Source organism: Prorops nasuta, unplaced genomic scaffold, assembly GCF_024137725.1.
Source record: "Prorops nasuta isolate Cenicafe-Biocafe unplaced genomic scaffold, Cenicafe_Pnas_1.2 PNAS00027, whole genome shotgun sequence".
Lineage (NCBI taxonomy): Eukaryota > Metazoa > Arthropoda > Insecta > Hymenoptera > Bethylidae > Prorops > Prorops nasuta.
Genome location: NW_027116824.1, coordinates 80288 through 93321, shown reverse-complemented (window position 1 = coordinate 93321; position 13034 = coordinate 80288). Strand labels below are relative to the sequence as shown.

The window sequence follows — 13034 nt, the reverse complement described above, 5'->3', positions numbered from 1 at the left end:
CGGAACAAGGGCTAAGTCCGTCTTAAATCCTGTAGGAAGGGAGACCTTTGTATATCCCTTAGCCCAAGGACTATAATCCGCATGGGATAACTATTGGCTCGGCTCCTACGACCGAAGCAGTCAAAGTCAAACTGCTTTGGGCGCGCAGGAAATACAGGTGGAATATTATTGGCGAACTCGGTTCGCCGATCAAAGTCAACAAGAACGATGCACCTCGCCAAGTGGGAAGTGACAAACTGAAATTTCACGAAAATATATACTCGCACTCGAGTTTAAGGGATAAACACGTTTTCCTCGTATGTGCAGTGCGGGACTATTTTAGGAGTGTTTCGTGAAAAACACTTGGATCTTTGTCTTTTGTTTGTCTACTGTATACATTTCATTTTGAGAGGAATAATATTTGTGGGTGACCGTATAGGCTTTTGTCATCGAGTCGAGTCTCTATAGGTATAATCACTTTTGTAAGCAAATAGTATACGACACACAGGGATTATTCTAGAGATTAGAACAGAAAATTGGTCTCTTTCCATAAATACACCGCGTTATCGTATACAATTAATGAAAAAACCATTCGTACACATATATATATATATATATATATATATATAAAGCACAAAATCATGCAATTATATCAAGTTGAAATGAATGATTCTTGGATCGGATTTTAAGTATGGTCTAACAGCAAGAAAGATGCAAATAAGTTTAGAAGCGTATAAGCAATCCCTACAGCTGTAAATTATGAAATAATCCCGCGTTTAATTCCTACCCACAGTTTATGGGCAAGCTTGATCCTTAGATAGAATTGAATTCGAAAACACTTCTGAATTTATGTGCCCCGTTGTAACATCCAATTTCACGGTACAAGAGATAATATTTCAAATGATAATATCGCATTAAAGTTGGAGCAAAGTGTAATTGCGTTAATTTTAATCGCCGCGAAGGAAGCAATAAATTTTTCCTCTCGGTGCACGCGAGACACTAGAATTTTGACTGGATGGGAAAATGTTGAAACGCGATAGAGACGGCTGCTAACACGAAAACTACATTATACTATTCAAACGATTGCTCGGCACGGTGGGTAAGTTGACATTGTTGTTTCTGAGGGTGGCCCGAGGCCGTGCGAATATCTTAGCTCGGAGTATGGTACGGTATGAGGTATACGCGTGCACGTCGTGGTACGAGGCCTCCGGGGATGTGCATGAACGCTGTACCACCCCCGTCTTCCGCCGCCACCACCGTACACTAATCAATAACCATGAATCGCTTCGGTAACAGTGCCATGCACGTTCCGTTGCACCGTTATTGTTACAACGCGAGAGTGCTCGACCCACCGTGAAAATTATTATCGCTGACGATCCGACCAACTCCTGCCTCGACGTATCGATACTCCCGAAAATCCGTCTGGAAAATTATGGAAAATCCTGTCGAGGATGCCCAACGACTGTCCCTCGATCCACGCGCACGTATAGAGACTCGTGGAAATTCTTTCGTTCGACTATATTTATTGCAGAATAATATTTCTTGAGAACGTGTAGAGAAAGAAAAATCTATAATTGTTGAGTATTTTATTATTTCTTTCGATTAGGAAATTAGGAGTAACTTGGTGGACCAGTTTCTTTGTTAAAGTAGGCTGGTGGAGGAAGAAAAAATAATATTCCTTCAAAATAGAAAGAAAAATCTATAATCGTCGAACGTTTTATTATTTCTTTCAATTAGAAAATCACGCGCAACGTGGTGGACCAGTTTCTTTGTTGAAGCAGGGCATTTAGGAAGTTCTGGTGGAGGAAAAGAGATGGAGGGGGGGAAGAAAGAAAGCTTCTTTTTTACGAGTGAATTTCACCGCAAAATTTAAAGTAATACCAAAATATAATTCTCGGTTTATGGTCCGGGACGCGATTAGGGCTCTCCTAATTGACATAAGAATGATAAAACGGCTCTACTCCATAACGGCTGTACGATCGCGCTGCTATTTCCTTCCGTAAAACGCGCTACCGAGTGCTTTTCACCGTGGCTAATATTAATCCCTGCAATTTTAATGCTCGCGACCCCGCAGCCTAATTTCAATGCTCAGTCCTCCCTTCTGCGTCTTACTCGCATAATTGATTTTCACTTTTTCTCCCGCCAGCGACAAGCTTCCCTCCTCCCATCGGGACCAATCAGGATGAGCAAAAGTTCACAGAAATATACATCTATATATTACACGCAGAGTTTAATTTAAAAAAAAAACACACGTTTCCATCACACATAAACATTAAAAAAAAAAAAAAAACAACAATTTAAACACCTTAAAAATCAAAGGGCGATGAGTCTCTCGATTCTGCAAATCGATTAAAACACGCGAGATGATTAAAATCGAGACGAACACGATCGTTCCGACGTTGCACGTGCGAGGAAATCGTTCCAAATACGCGAGTCTCGCGTGTATACGAGGGTACATTAGGAGAGAGATAACACAGTCCCGGAAAGAGACGAACGCACGAAGATCGAGGAAAAGGTGGCAGAAGTATATCCGTAAATATGAGAGAAAGGTATAGCAATCGTTAGGAAGCTCTCTCGGGATAAAGTCGATCCTCATCGGTTTTGGGGTGGATACGCGGCGCGAGGCCTGCTCTAATAAAGTTCAATTATCTCCGGAAACACGACTGTACTGGGAGCAAGGGCTCGGAGAAGGTTTGAAAGTTGGTACGCGGGAGGGGGAGGGGGTGTCGAGAGAAAGAGAAAACGGGAGAGATGATAATCTAAACGATCGCAAAGTGGGCTGCAGAAACGCGCCGAAATTGGCAATAACAGCACACGGGAGGAGGTAAAAGAGGGATTGCTGGCTCGAGCGGGATGTACATAGCCCGAACCCCGGCGCGAACTTCCTATTCTGGTTAGCATTCAAATTGAATCTTCGTGGCGGCCGGTCGTGAAGAGTTACCGCCGTTAATGGACCTCGCAAACGCTCTCAAATTGCTGGCAGACTGCTGAGACGCGGCCCTACCTAATCTACCGGCTTGATTCTCCGCTCAGACTCATCACCCTGAGCCAACGCGATAACACGTTGCACTCTTCGTTCGCTGCGTCCTCTTATTCCTGCGCACAGACTTTGCACGCAAAACTTGTACTTTCCTTCATCCTTCAATTTCTTCCATTCCTCGTCATCATTCTCCTTCACTGTACATTCTAATTAATTTCTTCGGCGATCTTTCGATATTTGTGCACACTTGTCTTTAGGGTGGTTTCTATAGTATATAGCTATATGATGGTAAAGTTTATAGGACGAAGAGAGTACAAAGGTCTGATGCAATTTGCCTTTCATCAGGAATATAAAACCATAAGGTAGGATCCAGACCTCGGTGCTTTTTTCCTTCCGACAAACTTAATTATTAGCCTTCCCGGTTTATTTCCCGGAAACATTTCATCGAATTACCGATCGAAAACCAATGTGATTTCTCATGGGAGCGAAACTCTGTTTTATGGAAAGACGGAGGAGTGGGGGGGGGGGGGGGGTGAAATAAGATTTTTAGAATCCGCGGTCACTGCGGAGAGAGCGCAAGGGCTAGGTTATTTGGCGCTGGAATAAATGATCAGTGTGGAGAGAGTGGCAAGACGTTAAGGTGGAGCGTGTTGGGTAGGGGCCGATTCTTGGGCCGACAATGTCAGCTGCCCGGGAAGACGGAGCGGCTGTCTCCGGAGTGTACGCCGAGTTCTGGACTCCTAACGAGGCGCTCGCCGAGATTTGAAATGGCTAATTTAGCGTGGTGGCTCCCAGGAGGAAACGAAGAACAGGGAATCCTTCCACTTCCAAGACAAGGTGGGGCGAGGCGAAGCGAGGCAAGACAAGGCCAGGCTAGACTCTAGACTATATATATATATAGCAAAGAGATAGCGCGCAGCATATACACTGCAAGCTCCAGGAAGTTGGCTTTAAGCTGGCATGGTCTGGGGCGCTGGCAATGGGAATTGTGGAGGAGGACTCTTCGAGAGGGGAAACATCGAGTTACGTGGCGAGGGACGGGGCAGCGGGATCTCCTTCTCTTAATATAATTCTATTAGAGGTAACTATGCGCGCGCTCTGGTCTGCCCATCGTCGTTGGATTTAATCACAGAGCCAGCGAACCGTGCGATATTTCCAGCCGCCGTATTTCCAATGGCAGAGCGAGAACCGGCGAGAACGCCCGGCACCCAATGACTCCTATTGCCAAATTAACCTGACCTCAGCAGGAACCAACTGCCAACATTTCACCCGACTCGCGCGATTTACACCGATAGTCTCTCCCAGTCCCACCCCCGTTAAAGTCTTACGACACCGTTCAACCGGAGAACTTGCTCAAATTAACACTCGATATCTTTGAGACGGAGAGCTAATTAGCCTAGCCCGATCCATCCACCAAGCGTTATAAAGCGTAAGGCACACTTTGCTCGGATATTAAGCCAGTGTTTGCTTGATTTTTTGCAGCTGAACTGAAAATGGACGTTTTGCGGGAGAGAGAGGTGAAGGACAGCTTGGAGCGACAGCTGCAGGACGAGCAGAAGGTTCGAGGTGAGTGTTCGATCGAGGAGTTAGAATTTTTAGCGTTAATTTTCCATCGCGAGAGAATCAGCGATAAATGTGTAATGTATGGGAGGATTTGGGGAAAGTCCTAAAGATGCTGCATGATCGACGTGGGCTTTGATATACTATATATATATATATATATATATAGAGAGAGAGAGAGAGAGAGAGGAATATGGGAGCGGGACCCGAGAGGTTAAGTAGAAGCGCGAGAGACTCGCGTACGGGGTGCCTGCGTTCTCGCGCAGGCCTCGCTCATAAAGAATGCAGAAAATGGCATCGCTTACGCGCGTACACGATCTACGAAATACATAATAATCGTACACGGCTTGAACGTATATATCGAGTGTCTCGAGAGCGGGTTTCGAAGCAAGGGTTAACTCGGCGATAAATCAAGAAGCCGTAGAGAGACACCGCACCGTAAAGTCTCAGAGAGCGGCAGAATCCTGGCAGGTCGTAGTTTCCATGATATGCTATTATTCCACGTTGGGGGTCCCTAACCTGCGCATCATGCCACCTTTCGCTCGCCTTCCATTCGCGGCCGAGTCTGATGGAAGGAGGAAGGCAGAAGGGAGGGGTGGGAGAGTGGAAGGAAGGAAGGAAGAGATGTGGGGAGGGAGGAGGAGCAAAGGACAGACTGACAGAGTGACGAGTGAGAGGAAGAAAAGGGGAGAAGGGGGCAAGCAGGAGGATAGCGAGATCCAACCAAAGGCCGAGATCGTTCAGGCAAGTTTGTATCGGATGTCGGTTCGCGTAATAGAATAGTTGTCTCGCGTTTACGGGATGCTTCCCTTCGGCCACCGTGTCCTCGCTGTATCGCTCACTCTTTGTTCCCTGTCTGCTCCACATCTTCCACACAAACTATACTATATATACTATACACTATTATATGCTGTACTGCACTGATCATGGCACCCATTTATCTCTCCAAATAACTATACATACACACTGGAATCTAATCATTCAAAGTTTGTCCAAAGTTCCAGCTCATATATATATATATATGCAGAGTTTGCAAGGACCTGGACAGGTTCTTTGAATAACTTGGAAAATAAGCTATAGGTAGTAATAAACACTAGCACAAATGAATAAAGAAATGTAGTTTGAAGATTAAGAGTCAGATAGAGGTCGCGACACAGGAGTAATAATATATGGTTTTGCCGAGGACAATGGTTGTCGGATAAAAGGGGTTAGGTCGATGTAACATATATCGTTCGGTGGTTGGACGTCGCGTAGCACGTTGATTCTCAAGAGCAAACGTAAGGCAGCTGAGAAGAAGTTGGTCGTTGAGAGATTTATGACTGGGAGGTTTTTCCGCGAGTCTTCTCTCATTTTTCAAGCTCTCGAGAGTCGCGCGCGCGTCAAGCACGGGTGCTCGTATAAGCTCGGATAGGAGGAAGCCACTCGAATTTCCGCTTGGTGGCTATCGGCGCGCGCGGGCGCAGATCGATTTGCGAGGAGCGATTTCATAGAGCGGCAGCGGCAGAGAGGCAGAGCAGCAGCAGCCTCGCTAGACCGGATTCAATATCACGGATTTTCCTAGGCAAAGAAGACGACGTCTCGACTGACGAGGGCACAATGCGAGCCCGATAAATATGTAAAAGTCGAGATGGCGGACGTGGATCCGTGGCTTTAGAGCGCTCCGCGTGCCGTGTACCGCGCTCTGGCTGCCGTTATTAAAAAATCCTTTAAATCTAACGCCGCCCCGATGCGGTCCACGCTGTGTACCCCGGCTCATTCATGATCTTCTCCGCCGCGTAAATTCGCGCAATAGGAATATCGTTAATTTATTGCATATATATTCCATGCAAATCAATTCCCCAAGAAAAGGATATAAAAAACTCGTCCTTTCGCCCCGTGCAGCTTCTCCTTCTGTTTAAATAAAGTCCATGCATAAAAAAGTGGCGTTTCATTTTTTCATCGAATATTATGGTAGAATGCTTTATTGGTAAATGGGCTTTGAATTTTCTATGAAACGCGCGTCGAGGGGAAAAAGACAGAAAAATAAGGAAATAAAAAGAAGAGCGGGGAGCGTATGATAAATATTTATCAGAAAGATGTACACACACACAGTCGGTAATATTTTAGCGTCTTCGAGGCTTTTCTTCGGCGATCTATCGACGTATCGCAATAGCCGTGTCGACACGTTTCGGTCGATTCGCAGGAAAAACGACTCGGCGGTGCCGAGCCCGCGCGGTAACACGAGCCTGTGACAACAGCAGTCCATTAGTCAACCAGCTCAGTGTCAATACATGAATATGACAGCCAGTCTCACGGAATAGACGATATTTTCTCGCTGCCCCTCCCGCGCCGCAATATCAAACGAACCCATCGTCTATTCGCCCCATCGCTCCTATCGCAAATATAGCCAACGCTCTCCCCCCTCCCTCCTGCGATATTACGACTTTTATCTCTTAGCAGTCACAGTCGGTCATCTATTATATCTATCATCGTCGAGACCCAGGCCAAATTCATTTTTACCTCATTTCCCTCCATGCCATCCTTCCAATAGCCTCGTTTTCCAATATCGCTTCTTTCCTTAATTAAATTCATAATGACGAAATATTTCGGAAGCTCGAGGCGTGGCGGTACCACTACTCGGTAATGCGATACTTGCTTCGTGCGTCTTGCGGCCAACTCAGACCTATGAGATGATTGATGACCCATCAGTCCTACGAATATTTGCGCACGTACTTCAGGGGACTAGCTTTCATTCGACTAATGACCGTCTTGTAAGAGATACCATGTCAACTTGGCTCACGTGTTCGCCACGACGAAGCCCTTTTAATGAGGACGTTTCTTCAGCTTTTTTTCTACAAAATTTTCTTCGCCACTTCTTTATCCACTGGGAGCTATTTTCTACGTAGATCTACGAATAAACCACGTATATATGAATAAACTAGAGGTTTTCCAATAGAAATTTCACCTTTATGCATCAAGTTATATTTTACAGTCAATTTGCGCTTTGAATAGCGGTATAGGTAATTGACAGTGTAGGGATAGTGTTAGCCGTTTTAGTACGCTCCTTGGCATTTTGCTAAAGGTTCAAATCTCTTCAACCACCGGTAGTGGAATAGGGTGGCCGTATTATCTAAGCAAGGGTTGTAAATGGTCCATCTTAGTTGCTGATTGGTCCTATGAAAAGACGATGATATCGACTTCTGTACGTCGTTGAGCAAATGAGACGACGTTTATCTGTAAAATATGCTCGTCTGATAATTGTGTGCATTGAACTTTGTGATTGAAGGGATATTTGCTGTGAAAAATATTAACAATGTCTTAATTATAGATTTTTCTAACTTGTATAAATATATTTTTAAACTCTCTTAGCTCGAATCGCTTCTTACTTCTTTCAACGGAATAAAAATATTACGAAAAATGGAATACAGCCTTTTATCCTATAAGTGTATTTCCTGCAGGAATGTTTTTTTAAGTGTAAAACGATCCCATATAAGCATTGTAGTATAAACGTGAACTTTCGTCTTGCTAGCTTAGCTGAACTTTTCAATGCGTGTCAATGAAAACATTTGCAATATTATTGCTATAAAAAGCTTACGCAAAGTTTGCTCGATATAATAATAAAAAAGCCTTGAGATTTTTGCATAAAGAAGCAGCTTTTCGTGTAAACCCCCAAAAAAGAATCATGATTTTTATATTTATCAACGATATAAATTTTAGAGACAAATTTACTTCCAGGAAGGATTCGTAGGAAAAAATTTAGTTTTTAGAGGAGTGATGCTATATAAATGTTAGAATTGTAAAAAATTTTTGAAACACCACAGCTGGTGCTTTTGCTGCTGATGATATGTCAATCGTTGCTTCCCTGTAATTAACTAAACAGTTTGCTTGCTGCAAGACGCATCTAGAGAGAGAGAGAGAGTTAGACTCCCCTTCTCGTCCTCCCCTCGTCCAAAAAGCCCTTCCCGCTCAAACCTATATTTTACTTACAATCATCTCTCATATCACGTGACACCTGCCTACCGAGGGCAAATCTGCTGTGAGCGGATTATTTCTTTGATTAAACGTCGTTCAAGCCGACAATTGACATTTGCAGCAGATTTTTCTCTCATTCGAATTTTAGCTTACTGATTGAAAAACCAAATTAAAAGAGTAAATAGAAATTTTCAAGTTCGGTTTATTTAACAGCGTAAAAACGATGTTTTAACAGTGTAGCAATTTCCCGCACGTATTTTAATTGGAAGAAAATAACACATATTGTACGCCGAGTCCCTGATTATTTTCCCTTTTTCATTTTCTATCTTTTCACCGCGTTATATCGACTGATTTTTCGAGTATATATATAGAAAATCGTTGAACACCGTTTCGAAATGATCTTGTAAACACGGAGGATAATGAAAATTGAAGCTTCGCGAAAGCGAGATACAGTTGAAGAGTTTGGCGGTGAAAATTTGGCAAATTGCGATGGATCGAGGACATCGCCGACAGGGACAAACCGAATTGAAACTGCACAATCAAGCAGCCGAGATTTATACACAGCTCACCCCTCGAATTAGTCGAGCTGTAATGCCAGGATCGGGTGTCGGTGTAATTGGGACCCGAGGGACTTTACCTCGCTTCAACCCCTACTTGACTGGCACACCAACCACCTACGTTCCGCTTTCGACAGCCTTTGCACTATTCTCAAATTTTCACAGCTACCCGCGTACGTTATACTCCGAGAACAATCATTTTTCAATAATCCCCGTGCGATTCGTCCAATTCTCCCCCCCCCCCCCCTCCCCCACTTCTCTCTATACAGCATCTATACACACACATTTATCACAGGGATTTTTAAAAAATTCTAAAAACAAGTGGGAGAGAAGGGGCTAACGAGACAAATTGGAGCATAAAAAAGATGATCGTGTAGTTACGTGTCATAAAGCATGATCGTTTATGCGTGAAAAATGTCTGATATAGTTAGTCGGTTTGATTCAGCGGCATTGCAGGAGAAACCGCAACGTTGGTGGTCTCTTAGCTGGCCTACGCTATCAAGCTCTATTAGATCAATAAAATTTCAGTAAAACATGAATTTGACGTATTGCCGAGGAAAAGACGTATGTGTATATAGGTTGAGTGTGTCGTGTACATTGCGGACACGCTTGGGAGGAAATTCGATGGTTGGATAAAGTGGCCGTCGTTATTGAAGAGTGTAAAGCTCGTATCAATTGAATGTGGCAAAGTCGACGGTGGTGGGTCATCCTTCGAGCAAGCGAAAGGCTAATTTTCAAAAGAGCCAGTGTCGCTGACGATGCCTTCGTGCGTAACGACGCTTGGACTTGCTTTGAAGTAAGCGCCACGACACCCTTCGCTATTGTAACACTCTCAACCTAATACTTTATTGCTACCACACCACCCCCATCCCCCCTCCTCCGTCTTCTTCACCGTTTGACACTATCGGAACATCGCCCATCTACGAGAACAGATTTTCACACACACATATATATGTCGCTGTGCTCAAAAACCACTGCTCGTGTAGGTCTTCGTATACACACAAGCATAAATTGTATTATTTACAGCAATGCACGAGCTGAACACGGGGAATATATAAATAGCACGGAAAAAATGCGTAATGAATTAGAACAGTGAGTTTTTCCCCTTCTCGCAATGTTTAATACGTAGCTAATGTAAAGGGAAGCCTTTTGCAAAGGCATTTCGCTTCGTGTGGTCGCGTTCTGATTCATTGGGTCTTGCAATGCACCACATACCTCAGTGACCAATAGAGCATCTGACCAAGTCATCCCAAGAAAAAACCTTGCACGGCTTGAACAATGACGGCTTGTAAAAATGGTACAGCGAGAAGTGGATAGATACGTATCAAGAATGAAAGAAGAAAATTCAATTGAGGAGGATCGAGTGGGAGAGGTTGCGAGAGGATTGAAAAAACGAGGCAATTCTCGGGGAGCGAGCGAGAGAGGATCGAAGAAAGGTATAGGAGGGGATGAACGGGGAAGAGTAGAGTAGTACGGCGGGGGGGGGGGGGGAGGGAGTGTGGAAGAGTATTCCACCGGAGGTTGCATCGAAGCTTCAAGAGGGACACAAATCGGCCAAAGGGTTTGGACGCTTACGAGCAGCCTGGGCAGCACCTTTGTGACAGTTTAGCGTTTCATGTCGTATTCCGACTCATTGGAAATTGAGGAATACAGAAGAGAAGAGCTGCAAAAGGGATACAGCTTTGAGATAAAAAGAACGGGCTGTGCTGTGCTGCTGTCGACTGGGAAGCACACAGTACGTAGCTGTAGCTCGCGAAAATAAACGGTACCCTGCGCGCCACCCCGTCACCATCGACCGTCCCGACCAGTCCCGAGTCTCGACCGTCCTTACCCGACTCAGGAGCCCAGCAGGTGTGCGTCAAAGGTGTCGCTACCAAGTCTAACCAGCTGCTATGCGCCGTGTTCATCAGGTGGCGCTACCAATCAGGACCGTCCACTCGCGCCATACTAATCGCGTCTTTGCGCTCTCTTTCTTCTTATTATACTCTTCATATAATAATAATCACTGTTATCTCTCCGCTATTATATACCAATTATTATCAACTGATCTACTTATCGAAAGGGCAAGGATTGTTGCTAATGGTAATAATATCTGTGATAATAATGAGAATCAGGGAGGATTCGAGGGTTGATTAGAAGGTTTTGAGTTTTTTGTGAAAGGACTTCGGTTATATATATATAGTATATTGTGATGGAGGAGTTTATTTGCTGGTCACTTCAAGCTAGAGGAGGGGGGGGGGGGGGAGTTAGTAAAAGCCTGTTTTGCTGCACAGTGTTCAGTTGCAGACGGCCGAGTATTATGTCTTGACACCTAGACCATCCAGTAACTGGCGATGGCGGCTACAAGGGGTAGGCGTCGCGGTCACTTTGTGAACTAACCTGGCTTTGCCCGCTGTTTAATTAAGTCTCACCTAGACTACTCGGCTCTCTTGCATGCTACTGCCAACGTAGCTCTGGTAGAACGACCCATCGCCAGGATTCGTTCTCTCACGATCGACCCTCGTCCGGTTTACTCGTTCTCCCTCTTTCTCCACACACCCCCCCCCTTTCCCCTCCCACCCTCTCATCTTCTCCTTTTCATCTTTCACCCAAAGCTACGTATATATATACACACGTACATTTGCTCGAACCTTTTCATTTTTCACTTTTCTCGCTTAAGCTCACCTACCGCCTCGCTAATATGTCACTGATCTTCCCCCTCCCCTCCCCACCCATTTTCTCTCTTTCCTTCACTCACGCACACACACGTGCACCGCAAAAAAAAATTAACCATACCTACGTCACGCTACAACCAAAGGCTAACCGCACCTGTTCATCAAAACCCTTCCGTCTTCCCCAAGTGAGAAAAGCTCAAAGCTCAGCTTCCCTTCACACTTACAAATGTGGGAGATGAAAGAGAGTACAAGTAAATTGACACCGAGACTATACACATACATATATACACGAAATGCTCTTTTGAGCAAGCTTGACCCCGAGCTTTAGGGCGCTAAAAAGCTCCATTACGATTCGAGTATCGAGCGAATTTAGAACAAAGGTATTTATAGAGTTTATATTCTCGAGTGGATTAGTCGGACTAGTTAGCTTAATGAAGCAGCGTCTAGAGAGAGAGAGAGAGAGAGAGAGAGAGAAGAGTGTACAATCATCCACACGCATACAAATTCGTTGGCGCGTAGCGACGAGTTTCCGCGATATAATTGTTGATGCGCCGATGCTCGGATTTGATCGAGTGAGTGAGAGAACTGAGGTAATAGCTCGGGTATGGAGCACCAGCACACATACAAACACCTACAATGGTACACGGATGGCAGCGCGTCCCTGAGTACCAAGGTGGCAACCCCTTACGTAAAAATAGACGCACAGGCATTAGAACACGGTTGGATCGGCACCTCGCGCGTCACGGATGATCACTGATGATGGCGGCGGAGCAACGGCACACCGCAAAAGAAGTACGCAGCGCGCGTAGTTGGAACGCGCGCTGTACAAAGGGCTGGGGGGCTGCCTGGCACAATCCCCTCCTCCTCCTCCCCCCTCTATACACTCCCAGGCCGTGCACTCGCACAGTTCGCAAGCTGCTCGCAAGCCACTTTTTTCCAACCGACGGACTACGATTGCTCGAGACATCGATTATTAACGCAAGCTACGCTTATCCGCGACTCCCTTTCTTCTTGCTGCCACGCTTAACAATAGAAAATCTATCAACTACCATCTTCCCTCTCGCTCCAGCCCGCGTCCGTATGCCTACCGCGTTTCTTCATAAAGCTTTGCAAGAAATTTCTCTCTTGTGTATAGCCGCCGTAAAACCCCCACTCCCTCGATCGCTGCTCTCCCGGAGCATTAACAAGAAAATATCGCGACCTTTTCCAAATGAAAGTTGTATATATATGTATATAGGGTACCAGTGATTTTTTTCTCTTGGAGCCATCGCGATGGTATACGACTATCTCTCACCGCGCTATCTCATTCCGAGCATGTATCTGCTCCATTTTGTAGTCGAGCGTATTTTTTAC

The 13034-nt window shown here is 45.1% G+C and overlaps 1 protein-coding gene across 3 annotated transcripts in view; it reads left to right on the top strand.

Moving 5' to 3' along the window:
* Positions 1–13034, top strand: part of dac (dachshund) — a 195793-nt gene that overhangs the window by 144409 nt on the left and 38350 nt on the right. For all 3 annotated transcript variants that reach the window (XM_066742286.1, XM_066742284.1, XM_066742283.1), the window contains one exon: positions 4442–4525. In XM_066742286.1, the coding sequence (XP_066598383.1) occupies positions 4442–4525 (84 nt within the window). The remainder of the gene's footprint in view (positions 1–4441; positions 4526–13034) is intronic.